Below are 16,720 nucleotides of genomic sequence, written 5' to 3'. Positions count from 1 at the left end.
CTTCTTATTTTTATTTTCATTTTATTGACCAAATGTATGAGAAATTATTTTAAATAATAAGATTGTTCCAAATATTTATAAATAATAACAAAATATAATAAAATTTTATTATATTTATAAATATTTTAGTTCTTTTCTAATTTTAATCTCCTTTTTAATACCTATAGTTGTTTAGGTAGAATTTGTGAGATAATTTGTGCTTTATTTTGTCTAATAATATTATAATTCAAAGTAGAAGTCAATTTTAAAGTTCTTGTAACAGAATTTCATTTATTTGAGATTCGCAACGAAATTTTTTTCCCCACCTTAGTTTGATGAGACTATTTTTTTTCGTAATTTATAAATTTTTATTTTTACGTGGACGATTATTTTGAGTTAGATTTTTTTAAAATTTAGTTATTTAAGTTTCGTTTGGTAATCATTTTGTTTTTTAAAATCAAATCTTTACATACTATTTACACCTCTAAATTTCTTCTTTTATTATCTATTTTTCATAAAAAAATTAGATGAAGTAGATTTTAAAAAACAAAAACAAAAGACCAGATGGTTAACAACCAGAACCTTAATGTTTGTCATTTTATTCTTATTTAAATTAGATTTTGGGTGTTATATTAGATCAATTTTTAAATTTTTTTTTCTGGATTAGCTTGGGTATCTAATTTGATTATGAAGAAAGCATATTTTTTTATTTGTTTTAGTTTAGAGTTGAAATTTGACTTGTTCTAATAATAATAGTAATAATACTAATAAATAGTTGAAATTTGCCATACTTATAACTTATAATTGACTCATCTACACCTATTAACAATTAGTTTTTTTTTTTTAAAAAAAAAAAAATTATTTTGATGTTTATTTTATTTTTCAAAGGTTGATATCTAATTTTTTTCAAATATTCTTAGAAAGCCCATAGGCTGGCACCCAATAAAAATAAAAAATATATGGTGACTAAAGATTTGTTTAGAATACCTTCTAGTTTAATGTTTGTGTTTTTTGAAAAAAAAAAAAAATAATAAAATATTATGTTTCCAGTAAAAGAGTTTTTATACCTTACATTTTTTTTAAAAAAAAACTTTAAATAAAAAATTATTTTAATTTTATTTTTACAAATCAAACCCTTGATTGTATAAATTTTATGTCAACTGAGCTATTATTTATTTTGATTATTCTAATTATACCATATATAAAAGTGATTACACATGAATATAATTAAACTAATATGAATTTATAATATAAATTTCGAGATAAAAATTCATCTCCCATTCTACATATTATCAAAATATATACATATTCTTATCACATATTTTGGATTGATCGCTTAAAATGTAACTCAATTACAAGTTTTTCAAATATAGTTTTTTAAATAAAAAAATTAAGCAATTTTATTTATTAAGAAAAATTTTAAAAGGCAATTTTGACTATTAAAATTTTAAAAGGCAAGTTTTTCGAGATATTCAAACTTTTTTTCTTCTTCTTCTTTTATTTATTATTTATTATTTTTTTAAATAAGTATTCAAACTTTTCTAAATCAGCACCTTTTATTTCTGTTTGTTTTGTTTTGTTCTGTTCTTTTTTTTTTTTTAAATAGAAAAAAAAAAACTTTCATTCCTAATGTTAATATGAATAGAACTTACACATCACATCATTATGAGTTTGAAGCTGTGTTTACTTTTATTACGTCCAGCTAATTTGTAGATAAGTCAAAACTTAAGTATTCCACCATATAATTTCTTTTCCAAGGTTTAAATATTTTTTTATTCTCTAAATTCTAAATTTTATTTTATTTTAGTGCTTAAACTTTTAATGATGGCTATTCTAATCCTCAAACTTTTAAAAAACACTTATTTTGGTCCCTATTATTAAGATTCTATTAACTCTTAAACAAAATGATGATATGACTTATATTTTTAGATGATTAAGTTACCAAATAAGTTAATTATGCTAAAAAAATTTAAGTTTTCAATTTTGAACTAGGTGGTAAAACAATTTTCTATAGGAGAATTTAAGTTATTTTACGTTCAAGATTTTGACCATTAAATGTATTGGCACGTTCGCATTTTACTCCAGCCTCATTTTGCTCAACACATGGTAGGTGTAATTTTATCAAAAAGTTTTAAAAAAATCTTAATAGTAAAGACCAAAATAAACTTTTTTTAAAAAAAAAGTTTCGGGACAAAGACAATCGTTTTTTAAAGTTTAGAGACGAAAATAGAACAAAATTCAAATTCCAAGAACCAAATTAATATTTAAACCTTTTGTGTATTACAATATTTATTTCTTTTCATTAAATACAATAAATTATTTTTTAGAGTTAGCGAGAGTGACAAATAGATTAGGATTTGAATCTTCCTATCCTGATTATATATATACTTTATATTAGAGAAAAATAACATTTATTTTTCTCTTCTCTCCTAAATAGAATTCCATCCACCAATCATATTAACTATAGTGAGACATTCAAAATTTAAAAAATATGATCATAAAATAGAAGGTAAAACTTTTATTCTGGAAAATTTAATTGACAATTAATTTAAATAGGCAATTAGAAAAGAGAATGAAAAATACATAAGAAAAGAGAAGAAAAAAAAGTATTTAGGTTTGAGATGGAACCCACATAGGATGTTTGGATCTCATAATTCCTATTCGAGTCCATAAAACTTCCCACCACATGGATTAGGGTTAGAATGCAAAACTCAACTGAAGTCAAGCCTTTAACCTAAACATTCAATTACTTTTTAAGGTTTTTACGTGGAAGGTCTAAAGAAAGTCTTATATTTCATAAATGTTCTAAAATTTGAATTTTTTTCAAAGATGACTTTTGGGGTTAAGTTTGGACAATTACACATTTTTTTCATTTATTTATATCCTATTTTTGTATATATTTTCCTATTTTCGAAGCCATTTTATTGATGAGGAGAGAAAATACATTTATTATAGAGATAGAAAATGCACCTAATATAATTCTTCTCATTTATCAATTAGAGAGAGAAAATGCATTTATTGTTATTTTTTTCCATTTTTCAATTTAAAAAAAATACATTTAATAAAATTTTATTTTCTATTTATGTTGATTTTTACGTATCAACTGTTTGGTTTTTTCTGACGGATTAATGGTTATTTTAAATATATATACCTTAAAACATTTTGGCAAATTCATGGTTATTTTAAATATACCTTAGAACATATTTGAAAATTTTCTAACAAATATATGAAATATACTATTGTTTATAAATTAGAGATTGACTCAATGTTTGAGATGAATTATAGTATAAACTAATACATGAAATATATCACAACATATAAATCTTCATAAATTTCATTTATATCACATAATATATATCATATATACCATTTAGGTAGTTAGAAATTACAAGAATCAAAATTTGTATATATCATAATATATGAAGTCTAAATAAAAAAAAATACACTCTCGTTTATATCAAATAAACGAATACATATATCACAATATATATCAAATTTCCTATAAAAGCTAAAAAAAATACATGTATATCACAATATATATAAAAAAAAAAACTAAAAGTTGAATTGTGTTCGTCGTTCGTCTGCCCCGAGTCCGTCGTTGCCGTTCATTTGCTTCGAGTCTCCCGTCGTCATTCATTAGCTCCGAGCCCGCCATCGTCATTCATTAGCTCCGAGCCCGCCATCGTCATTCTTACTGTCCCATGCTCACCTCGTCGCAGGATGCAACTTACAGTGCTTGCAACTCACACGCCAAAAGAAGAAAAGAGGGAGGGAGAAGAGAAAAGAGATGATGTGGAAGAAATGGTTTTCATGGGGAGAGAGAATATATGCATGGAAAAGAGAATGTGAATGAGAGAGAATATATATAATGTAGGGAAGGACTAAATTGTAAATAACCTATGATATTAACGAAAATAGAGAGACCAATAGATCATTTTTATAAAAGATAAAATAGTCACACATTTTACGTAGAAATGCCTATTTTTTGAATATTAAATGGAGTAGAAAGATTTATACCATCGACTTTTAAGATAATATATACTAATTATCGTTGATAAGATGAAATAGAGTTAAAATGAAAAACTTGGTAGACAAGTATTTGTAGATAAAACGGATATAAAATTGGACCAAAATTTGGGGCAAAAGAAAAACTTTTTTGTCTGCCAGAGGCATGAAACTGACAGTTTGGTATATTTGTCAATTGGAAAAAGAAAAATTCTCAGTGGGCTCTCAAAAAGCTTTCATCTTCCACTCCTCGAAACGATTTGCCAAGTGAGCAAAGCAAAAGAACCCCCACCTTGCATTCCCATTTCTTCTCTCCGCGTTTTCCCTTTTCTCTCTCTTTTCGATTGATTCTCAGACGTTACAAAAAGCTTAAAACCCACGAACCCAGAACCCAGAACCACCATTTTTTAACCAAACCCATGATTATGGCTCTTCCCATTTCCAGATTACCTTCTCTCTTTCCCCTTCTCGCCATTTTTCTTGCCTTCTCTACCTTTCTTTCTTCAACAGGTTCGCTTCTTCTTTTGGGTTTTGTTTCAGCCCTCATTTTGTCTCAATGGGTGTCAGTTTGTTCGTTTCTTTGTTTTCATAATCGTCTCTGTTTTGAAGAATCGGTCTCTCTTTTTGCTTGTTTTTGTGACTGATCGGCTCTAGAATCTGTTTTTCTTTTTCTTGAATTTGATGAATGACGATATGGTAGTTTTGGACTTGATTACTTTTGAGTTTCAGGGGTTTATTTCTCTCATTTTCTTTGATTTCGATCTTATCGGGTCTTGGTCACATGGGTGGACTTCAGTTTTTTGGGTCTTCTTTCTTTGAACTTTCAAATGCATTATGCTCTCTGCATGCACAAGACTCTGGACAAGTGATTCTGGTTTTGGCAGTTTGACGAGAAATCCCCTGTTTCTTCTTTATTCTGAAAGTTTATTATGATTTTTTTTAATGTTATGTTTGTTCAGTTTTCTGAGAAGAAATTGAGAGCAAAGTTAAAAAGGAGTGCCTAAATATTGGATAAGAAATGATGTTTACCTAACACAGTTAGAGGTTATATTCTTGAGGCTACTAATTTTGTCCATGGATCATATTGCTTTTTTCTTGTTGGCTTCTTTGTTTCAATCATTATTATTTCACTAATATCTTTAAAGTACTGTTTGATCTTGAGAGGGTGATGCTGATTTATTGTCTTTTTTCCCTCTCCTTTTTCATTTGATTTTCAGAAGCATATGATCCACTTGATCCAAATGGAAACATTACTATCAAATGGGATATTATGAGCTGGACTGCTGATGGATATGTTGTAAGTATTATTGCATCACTGTGTCAATTTCATGAGAATCCATGTTTTTTATTTTGTTTTATTTTTATAAATGTGTGAGGCACCAATGTGCGATAGCCCTTGCATTCTTGCATTTTTCAAAACATGGATGATAATGATTGGAAATTTAGCTACGAAACATATTTGTGTTTCTAGTTCTCTAAACAAACCAGAAACAAAAATTAGGAAACAGAAACGACAACGTTATCAATTGGGGCCATAGTTGCCCTTTTCCTTTTGGTCCTTGTTCTTACATATTAAACCTTACATATGAATGTGTAGGCTGTTGTTACTCTGTATAATTTCCAACAATATCGTCACATTCAAACACCGGGATGGTCTCTCCAATGGAAATGGGCAAAGAAAGAAGTCATATGGGCCATGTTGGGAGGCCAAACAACAGAGCAAGGTGATTGTTCTAGATATAAAGGGAACATCCCCCATTGCTGCAAGAGGGATCCAACGGTTGTCGATCTATTGCCCGGAACTCCTTATAACCAGCAGATTGCAAATTGCTGTAAAGGTGGAGTTCTCAACTCCTGGGTGCAAGATCCAGCTACTGCAGTGAGCTCATTTCAGGTCAGTGTTGGTGCAGCCGGAACCTCAAATAAAACTGTTCGACTGCCAAAGAACTTCACCTTAAAAGCACCTGGACCTGGTTATACCTGTGGACCGGCCAAAATTGTTAAACCGAGCAAATTCAATTCCCTCGACAAACGGAGAGTTACACAGGCATTGAGTAAGTAATGATCTGTGAGATATATTTACTTGTACTATTTTCCTGTTTCTAAGTTTTTGTGTAGCTTCAAGTTCAAGTTGCTTTCATATTCTATCTTTCCTTTCAATAAATCCTTGTACTAATTAACTCATGTTTTGCTAAAAAATCCTTCTTATTTGCAGTGACATGGAATGTTACATGCACATATTCACAATTTCTGGCCCAGAAAACTCCTACTTGCTGTGTCTCGCTGTCATCATTTTACAACGACACAATTGTTTCTTGCCCGAAGTGCTCCTGTGGCTGCCAAAGCAACTTGAACGCACCCCAAAGTTGTGTGGAGTAAGCTCACTGCCTCATATAAAACTATAGACTAACATGACTCGGACTAATGCCGGTATGCTTATTTGCAGACCAAATTCTCCGCATTTAGCTTCTGTTGTTACCAGTGCTAGTTCTAGCAAGAACAATTTGACACCTTTGGTTCAGTGTACTGGCCATATGTGCCCTATTCGAGTACATTGGCACGTGAAGATTAACTATAAGGAGTATTGGCGTGTGAAGATCACAATTACAAACTTCAATTACATGATGAACTATACAAATTGGAACTTAGTTGTCCAACATCCCAACTTCGACAATCTAACACAGATTTTCAGCTTCAACTACCAGTCAATCAATCCATATGGAACGATAAGTAGGATAGAATCTCTTTTTACCTCTTATGATCAATCTTGCTTCCGTTTCTATTCTTTTAAATTTAAATACGTGTAGAATTAAGTGTATGTTTTTCTAAAACAGATGATACTGCAATCCTGTGGGGAGTCAAGTTCTACAACGATTTGCTCATGCAAGCAGGTCCTCTTGGGAATGTACAGACAGAGCTACTTTTCCGGAAGGATCAATCAACTTTCACATTTGATAAAGGCTGGGCTTTCCCGAGGAGGATCTATTTTAATGGCGACAATTGTGTTATGCCACCTCCAGAAGCCTATCCCTACTTGCCGAACACAGGTTCTAAGCAAGGTGTCTCAGTGTTTACTATGCTATTGCTGACTTCATTGACTCTCTTGTCCTTTCACCATTCGTTTGCATAACTTCTCGGTATACTCGAGTCATTCTGAAGTTTTGAGATCAGTCTGGCCCATACTATTAAAAGAAATGATGAATCTCATGGATGTGGATCATGACTTTTAACTTAGATTGTTGCTTCAGGTGAATTTTTTGGTGATTGAATTCACTTTGTAAATGTTGTACTATATTACAGAAACTTTCTAATATTTCCATGTCCGTGTCGAGATCTGTTTAACTGTGGGAACTTGGAACATTCATTCAAAGCAATTGTTATCATTAAATGTCCTGCCATTTTTTTATTCCTACTATGTATCTCCTTTCATGGATGATCATGTCGGTGGTAGTGGAATTTTTGTGAATGGAAAAGTAGATTCCAAAAAAAAAAAAAAAGGGAGCTGATACTGAAGTTTTGTGTAAATTCTTCACCCATATAACATTCTCAATTTTGTACTTTCTGAAAGAATGTTCGAGTTTTTGTATACCTGTGATTTTGTTACTAAATGTCAAAAATATGGACTTGGCCACTTGAAAACTACGTTACATTCTCTCTTAACAATTCTAGAAGGGGTCTCAACAAATAGCTAGCAGCAGGAAGAGCAGCAGCAAAGCAATTGAAGATGAAAAGGCAACTGGCCTTTTCCGGGCAGTGTTTGGCAGGAATGGGTATGTGTCGGGTGGCGGAAGCATGCACTCGTCGCCATTGAAGTAAACTTTTCGAGGAAATGCCCATCCCTGCTTGAAAGTGAAGGTGTTCTGGTCCTTACGGAGCAACACCTCTGATTGTACATTCCCGAATGGCCCCGCTTCCATCAGAAGGTCGTTGTAGAACTTCATCCCATAAAACATTCCTGTGTCATCTGCGTATATAATGAGCAAAAACCGTTGTTTAGCGCTCTTTTCCTGAATATGAGAAGGAAATGAGAAAACAGTTTCGGAGTTCAATGTTTTTACTTACTGATAGATTCATAGGGAACAAGGGGTTTGTAGTCAAAGCTGAAAACTTGGGTTACATTGTTCAGATTCGGGTGCTGGACAACGAGAGACCAAAGCGAATAGTTCATTCGGTAGTTGAAGTTTGTGATGGCAATCTTCACTCGCCAATATTCTTTGTAATTTTGCTTTACATGCCAGTGCACTCGAACAGGGCACATGTGATGTGTGCAGTGCAGCAGCGGAGCACTGTCTTTCCTTGGTGTATTGATTCCAACCAGCTTAAGAATCTTAGAATCACTCCTTCAGTCATTACAAGTTATAACCACAAGTCAGCTGTCATCTGTTATAGCAACAGTACTTAAAAAAATGAGCTCGAAACTGGGAGCCTTACTGGACACAATTGTTCTTGTTTTGGCAACCACAGGCGCAAGATGGACAAGATGTGATCGTGTCGTTGTAGAAAGATGAGAAAGAAACACAACAATTAGGATTCTTTCTTGCTAGAAACTGAGAGTACGTGCAGGTCACATTCCAAGTCACTGAAAGAAACAGGAAAGATGACCACATTACAACCTTAAACTCATGGATGAAATGATAGGGATCGATGGAGGACTGCAATGGAACATGATCTTACTTAGAGCTTGAGTTTTGCGGCGGCGGTCGGGTGTGAGGAAGGTGGTGGAGGGCACAACCTTTGCAGGTCCACAAGTATATCCAGGGCCTGGACCGAGCAAAGTGAAGTTCTTGGGGAGCTTGACAGTCTTGTTTGAAGTACCTGCTTGGCCAACACTAAGCTGAAAGGCTGAAACAGCAGCTTGAGGGTCTTGTCCCCAAGCAGCCACAACCCCACCTTTGCAGCAGTTTGTAAACTGTTGGTTGTAAGGAACTCCAGGCATCAAATCCACAACAGTGGGGTTTTTCTTGCAGCAGTGAGGAATGTTTCCTTTGAACTTGGAGCAGTCGCCTTGCTCCGTCGTCTGCGACCCCACCATTGACCATATCACTTCCTTTTTCGCCCAAGTCCATCCCATCGTCCATCCGGGGTTCATTATATGCCGATACATTTGAAAATTGTTCAATGTAACTACTGCCTATGTAATTACACAAGATGTCAAGGTGATATGAAATTGCTAACTCATTACTTCACTAGATCTAAAGTGAGACCTGAAGAAAAAATATTACCACATAGCCATCGGGCGTCCAAGACATGATGTCCCATTTGATCGTAATGTTCCCGTTCGGATCCAATGGATCATATGCAGCTACAACCAAAAAAAAGAACAAGAAGATTGATCTCCAAAACACACCCACACAAGAAGTTCAAAATGACAGTTAAATGTCACTTGTAAAACAGGCTCACCTCCATGAGAAAATAAGACAAAAAGGAAGACAACTGAAATGAACAACCTCATGACTGTCAATTCAGTCGAATCCAATGTTGGCCGATGAGTCGAGCTAACAAGTTCTCTCGTGCAGTTAAGGAACAAGAAGAAGATGGAGGGGGAGTATTGATGGAAAGGAAGTAGTGTGGTTGCAGAAATGGAACACCAAAAGCTTTTTGTAGTTGAAAGCTTTATATAAGATTATGGTTTTGTTTTTCTTTGTTCTTTGTTATTTTTTTTTTTTATTGTTCTGTTCAGTTCCCATAACGTGAAGGAATGGCTTTGTGAGAAAAATGGCGGGAGATGTGAAGATTGAGAAGTTAACATCTCAACGGTACAAAGGTTGAAGATGACATGTAATGGAATTGGGAAAGACTTAGGCGTGGAAGTTACTCAAATGCCCTTGTTGTGGTTTTTGGCTGTGTGGTCTCATGTATAATGAAATTGCACCTACCATGTTTGGACTTCCTTCTCAACCCTTTTTACCTAAGTATCAATATATAATCACTAATAACTTAACCCTTTTTTACCTCAAGTAATTAAAATTTAGGTTTAAATACTGTTTTGATCATTGTACTTTCAACTTTGGTTTATTTTAGTCTCAGTACTTTTAAAATGTTTATTTAGTCTCTATACTTTCAACTTTGGTTCGTTTTAGTTCTTGAACTTTCAAAAAGTAACTATTTTGACATCTTAAAAGTGAAGTAAAAAGGAAAATAATGGAACCAAAATCATCACTTTTTGAAAGTATAAGGATCAAAATGAAAATTTTAAAAGTTCAAGGATATGAATCAAAATTGAAAGTATAGGGACCAAAATGAACAATGTGAAAATATAGAGATCAAAATGAACCAAAGTTGAAAGTATAGAAACTAAAATAGTACTTAGACTAAAAAATTATGTGGTTACTTCAAATTCCTAATTTATAACTATTTCATGAAGGGAGCATAATTTAATGTATCATGTATTTTTTGTATTGAGGTCGAAGGTTTAAATCTTTATCATACTTACTGTCTTAAAAACAATCAATTTACTTTCTTTTGATTAAGATAATGAGGTAATGGTAGGGCAAATCTAGTATAAAATAGGTTTAGTTTAGTAACCAATTTTACTTTTTGTTACTGATTTTCTAAAATTGTCTTGTTTTCTTACATTTTCTTACTTATTGTTTTCTTATTTACCATATAAAATTTGAATTTTTAATCAATTTTCCAAAATAAAAACAAGTTCTTGTTTTTTCTTTTTTCTTTTTTAAATTTTCAAAATTTAACTTTGATTTTAAAAACATTCCTAAAATAAATAAACAATAAAACATATAGACTAATAGATGAAAGTGATGTTTATAAGCTTAATTTTCAAAAACTAAAAACAAAAAATCAAATAGTTACTAAATGAGATCTCAATTAAAATATCACAAAAATAACGTCTATACTATAAACACATTCACAAGTATTGGAAAATTAGAATACACCAATGTGATTAATTTAGTACTTCAAATGATAGGGTCAATCATAATGAATTATTATCTAAATTGAAGTGGATCAATGATTAATTAGTTTAAAATAATGTCATATCCACAATTATTTAATTTTAAAAAATATAATTTATAATCGAGTTATTATTATTATTATTTTTTTTTTATAAAACATACCTTTCAAAATATTTTAAAATGTAGGGTTATTATCCCAAAATTTCAATATTATTATTTAATAACTCAATAATATGCATGGTGGAGATTTGAGCTATGCTTGTGGCATTTTCCAAAATAATAGTAATTACTCACTAATGTTCGGTCCATTATTCATTTTTTGTATTTTTTTTTAAATGATTATCTTTTCAATATAGTTCCTATTTTACATATATACTTGAGTTCCTTGAGTTACTTTTTTCCCCAAAAAAGAAAATAACTAAGATTAAAATAGGGACAGAAAAAGAAACTTGAATATAATGAAATAATATATACATGAATGGTCATTGAGGCCATTTTTGTCAAGGGGGCTTAGACCTAACATGGAAGGCAAGGGAAGCCGACTTTCTTTGGATCTTAACCAATAGGAATGAGTCTGAAAGAAGCAAACAGTTTGGAAAGAAAATAAAAAGTACAGAGAAAGAAGGGCTTGTGGATGTAATGAAAGGCCAAAGACACATCTACCAAACTTATGTGCATTTGGTGGACTTCTTATCAATTGCTTCAATACCAACATTTCTCTTCTTGCAATCCTTTGTTAGCCTGCCTTTCCCTTTTCATGTATGAATCATGATATTTTAGTACTTTTCTATGAGTAATCGAACCTCTGACTTCAAGATTGATAGTACAACTCTATACTAGTTGAATATTGCTAGTAAATATAACAAATTAGGTAAATAGTTATTAGTTTTCGACAAGTTTAACACTCAGCTTCAATAGTTTTCTAGTCTAGCTTTGGACTTACGAATTCAGATGAAGATTTAGAATCTAGATTTAGCATCGATATTACTCTACATCCCAAAACTTGGGGTGTTGAGTTGTTTTTGAGATTGAAAATCTTTTGAAGAGCAATTCATATCTCACCTTTTCACATATTTTGTTCTTATTGGGAATGCTTCTTGACATAAATAATCGAACTTAATGAGTCACAATGTCCCATATTTAAGATGGGTTTGGCATTAATTAATAAATCTAAATTTCAAGCTATTTCAATGAGAGCTTCATGTATTTATGGAGGGTAACCAACGTCTTGAAGACTCTCTAAGCTGTTAATTTTTTAATTTAAGGCTATCCATAATGTAACACTTTTGTTTTCAATTGTTTTTTTAAGGCTATCAAAAAAAATATCTACATAATAGTGCCTCAACAGTCAACACTATTCTCATATATTTTGCTTCAATGAACTTCTTTAAGGGCTATTTGGGACACATAAGATGGTATATTCTCACATTCTATATCATCTCAATGTTTGGAGGCTCATTATCCGATCTCACTGATTTTAATTGTTTGTGGATCCATATTCGGAACGAATTTTGTATCTCACCGTCTTTTTCCTTCTGTGTATCGTATATCATCTCAATACTTTAACATGTTCGATCATACTCGATCGTTTGTACTCGACCAAAACTCCCTAGACATCAGAACTCTCCAGACATCAAAACTCCCTATATCCTATATCATCTCAGCACCCCAAACAACCCCTTAGTTGTTTGGATATTTTGGAGGTAGTAGTTCAAAATGTATGAATTTTTCGAGACATAACTCATTTAGTTCCTTCAATTTATTTGAATTTCTAGTTTTTTAAATGGATATTTATGCACAAAAAAATAATCTAAAAATCACTAAGAGGATGTTTAGGTGATCGACTGATTATGTGTGAGTGATAAAAATGAGATTAATTATGGTCTAAGTGCAAATACAAACTATCGATGAAGTAATAAACCTTGGAGTATTCCAAGAGTCAAATCTCACAAGATTAGTTCCAATTTTAATTATATTAATATAACGAATCAATGTAACTAAGATTAACCATAGTGAATAGACAGATTGTTGATTCAAAACAATAAACACGACTAAATGAACAAGTGTGTAACAATGTTTCAATCGGTGGGGCAATGTGCCTTGAGCAATGCGACTACATCATACCTGGATAGTGACTTAGCCATGGACCGAAAACTCTACATATTTAGTCTTGTGTCAAGTTCCCTTAGGAGTTCTAAGTAGTTAATGCCTATATTTCTATGTCCCTTATTTCAAGACTGTGTGATAATCCTATTTCTAGGCTCTTAGTCTCATATCCCTTTGTGATATCAGTGTATATATTAACCTTCTCAATGTTAAGCCTCAACTAGATTGCTAAATTAAAATGTCAGTTTAACTTAATAATATTTATCTTTAAATTTAACAAAGGAAATGTATAAATCAAGCGATATGAAGCATAGGCATTGCTCATCAAGTCATAGAATCTTAGAATATCCACATTCTTGAACCCTTAGAGAATTTATCTTATGATTAAGAACAAATGAATGAATTTCAATAGATCAATAATCATGACTACAAGATGAATGATCAACAAATGAATAATAGAAAAATGTAGAAATAAACAAAGTAATATTGGAAATATAAGAAGATGATGCCTTGAGGCAATCTCTCACTCTCCTAATCTTTTCCTAAGATGATCTTCCTTTTTTAAGGATGAATCATATCTCTCCACATGTTTTCATGGGGTAAGGACGACCTAGAGCTCTCAAACTTCAGAGGAACTTTTGTTCTTGAAGCTTGTTGACTAGGATGATAAGATTTCATCAAAAGAGTGGTTGAGTTTTGTGAATGGATCGTGGATGACTGAAAGGAGGGGTTTCCTATCTTTTTATAGGCCCAAATCTATTGTTGGGGGATGGAGTGGGGATGGGGATCAAAATAGGTGCTTCGGAGGTTGACCATGTGCTTCCAGTGTTGAAAAACAATTATGGATTGTCAGCGACTATGGTTATCGTTAACAATCAACCTTTTAACCACTACAGTCAATGACCATACATTGTGATCTTCGACAATCGATCCACTTGAACATCTGCGGCCAAGCAGACGTTGTACAATCATCAATTGATCATTGTGATCATATTTGCCCCATGTGTGGTTGCCGGTAATAGTCAACAATTGTTGTTGATAGGTTGTTTGTGACCATTGGTCGTTAGCAACTTTTTTCCTTGAATTTCTCATTCTTTCCCATTCTTTATTTTCACAAAAATAGAGAAATAAAAACAATCTCCCGTATTCTAGGATTTTCTTATTAAAGCATGGTTTTGATTATGCTAGTCGTGGATGGTCGAATGTTCTTTTTCACCATCCACCCACTGCTGATCACTAGGGTTTTATTTTTATTTTTTTTCTTGTTCCTTCTTCTTTCTCTTTTTATCATTCTTACTCATTTCCACAAATTCAAAAACAAGAAATTGACTCTTTCATCTAGGAGCACTAAAGACTGAAGTGTTGCATCAATCGTGTTGCTCATGGGTGATCAAATTCTCTTCACTAGCCATTACACACATTTCATCGTTGGTCATCCACTAGTAGTCACTAACAATTTTTTTTCTTTCCTCCTTCTTCCTCCCTCTTTTACCTTCGATTTCTCATTCCCTTGATTTTTTTCTTCATTTTTCCACACACAAAAAAAAAAAGAAAAAAAAAGAAAAAAAAAAGAAACGGGCTGATAGATTAAGAATGTTATTACATGTAAACCTCAAAGGTAAAATTTATTTCATGAGTACGAGAAAAAAGAGATAATTCAATAGATTTAAATGAAAACTATCTTTGTAATAAATGTGTTAGTATACTAAATTTCCAACTTTATTACTTTGCTATAAGAAGATAATTCTGTTATTTAAAAAGAGATATATTAGAAATTTAAAAGCAAACAATATATATATATATATATAAAACTTAGTTTCAAAGATGTGTTATTTTATTAATGAATTCGTTATCATTCCTATATTATTGTCATGAAAATTAATTGACCGAATTAATTAATTTAGGATTAAAAATAACAAAGCTAACCTAAGTTTCATTTTAAAATAAATAGATTAAATTTTTATTTCAAAATTATCATAACAATTGATCCAAATACACTAAAGAATATACAATTCTCAAAACAACTATTAAGAAAAAAGGAAAAAAAAAAAAAATCAAATTATCCGAATTCATGCTTACACTGGAAACATAAGCTTTTGTGATTCTTAACTCCTCAAATAATCTTTATCCATTTAATTTTCACGCTTTTGATTCTAAATCTGCTCCCCAACACCCCCTTGGATAGCTATGCTCATAACAATAATCTAAAAAATCACAAACACCAACAATATTTAAGTTATAAGAAGTTTACCTATTAATTTATTTGTCCACCAACATAGGTTGCCTAAAACATTATTTGGACTACATATAATATTCATGGGTTATATTAATAATCCTAAATTTTTAAAAAAATATCTAATAATATCGACTTGTATAGTTATATACTAATAAATAAAGAAAAATTTTCAAAAATAGAAAAATAAGAAAAAATATTCACATAAATAGCAAAAAATTAAGTATAATTGTGATAGACATTGTTATCAATGTCAACTACAAATAGATACTGATAGAAGTCTATCAGTGACAGAAACGGATACAAGTCTATTACTGATAGACATTGATTTTATCTGCCAGTGCCTATTAGTGATAGAAACTGATAGAATTTTATCATTGACAGAGGTTGGTAGAATTCTATCCGTGTTTATCAATGATAGAAACTAATACAAGCCTATCATTGATAAAGGTTGATAGAAGTTTATCAATGTCTATCAACAATTGTTTTTCTATCTCTATAAATAATTTGGCATTTTTTGAAAATTTGTCATAAATAAATATAATTCATTTTTTATCCACAATCTTTTAGTTATGTACCTTCTTTTAAATAATTAAATACAGCTTTTTCACAATAGCTCTCCTTTGTGTGTGGATTGCCAACCGAACCCCCTTTTGATAGTGCATTAATTTTCTCTCTAACACTAAATTTAAATAAACAATGAGAACAAAAGGGATTCGCAAAAGTACACAAAAGAAAAAAAAAAAAAAAGACACTATCTGCATAATAATTCCCCACTAGAAGACTTGTAAATTAGAATATATTAGATAAAAAGAAAGGGTCCATATAGTTGTCAAATGAGTATATTAGATTATGTCATTTGCTTTGTTATAAAAGATAAAAGTCTTATGTGATTAGGAAAATGAACCAAAATATTTATAAAATATAACAAAATTTTAGAACAATCAATGATAGATGTTGATATGTAATATTGATAGACACTGATGGAAATCTATCAGTGTCTATCAACGTTTATCATTAATAGTTCTAAAATTTTGCTTTTATTTTGTAAATATTTTCAACCGTTTTACTATTTGAAATAATTTCCCTATATCAAATGGTCTCTCAATCTTTTAACTAAAATTTCAAGTCATATCATGAAAGAAATGAAAGTCTCGAAAAGAAAAATAGATAGGCGCACCCTAGCTAGGCTCACTCATCTTTATGCATTTCACTCAATTGAACTTCAATCATAGTTTACCACGTCTAAAATTTTTTCGTTTTAATCTCTCTCTTTTTGTTTTTTTTAAATGTAATTATTAGTGGAATACACAAAGATATGCATCTAAAAATACACCAAAGTGTTACTTTTTTAATAATGCCCAAACTTTTTTTCACCCATTGGATAGGTTGGATTTCATATGGTAGAATATAACATCAAGTTATATGTCCGTAAGTGTAAACTATACATGTTTATATATATTGTCGTACTATATTTAGTCTATTT

The 16,720-nt window shown here is 31.2% G+C and overlaps 2 protein-coding genes across 2 annotated transcripts; one reads left to right on the top strand and one right to left on the bottom strand.

Moving 5' to 3' along the window:
• Window positions 1-4,187: 4,187 nt before the first annotated feature.
• On the top strand, window positions 4,188-7,372 carry LOC120091304 (protein COBRA-like). Its single transcript, XM_039049283.2, has 6 exons — window positions 4,188-4,494; window positions 5,202-5,281; window positions 5,582-6,038; window positions 6,200-6,359; window positions 6,431-6,714; window positions 6,819-7,372. Exons 1-6 carry the CDS (start codon window positions 4,404-4,406, stop codon window positions 7,112-7,114), a joined length of 1,368 nt encoding a protein of 455 aa, XP_038905211.1. The 5' UTR covers window positions 4,188-4,403; the 3' UTR covers window positions 7,115-7,372.
• A 115-nt stretch (window positions 7,373-7,487) lies between these two features.
• Window positions 7,488-9,624, bottom strand: LOC120091314 (COBRA-like protein 4). The gene is made up of 6 exons (XM_039049295.2): window positions 9,385-9,624; window positions 9,207-9,286; window positions 8,659-9,115; window positions 8,416-8,563; window positions 8,047-8,324; window positions 7,488-7,948 (listed from the first exon to the last, which is right to left on the bottom strand). Exons 1-6 carry the CDS (start codon window positions 9,434-9,436, stop codon window positions 7,662-7,664), a joined length of 1,302 nt encoding a protein of 433 aa, XP_038905223.1. The 5' UTR covers window positions 9,437-9,624; the 3' UTR covers window positions 7,488-7,661.
• Window positions 9,625-16,720: the final 7,096 nt, after the last annotated feature.

This window comes from Benincasa hispida, chromosome 1, assembly GCF_027475165.1.
Source record: "Benincasa hispida cultivar pf3 chromosome 1, pf3_genome.v1.1, whole genome shotgun sequence".
Lineage (NCBI taxonomy): Eukaryota > Viridiplantae > Streptophyta > Magnoliopsida > Cucurbitales > Cucurbitaceae > Benincasa > Benincasa hispida.
Note: the sequence above shows the minus strand (reverse complement) of the source record. Positions and strands in the feature narration are given on the sequence as shown.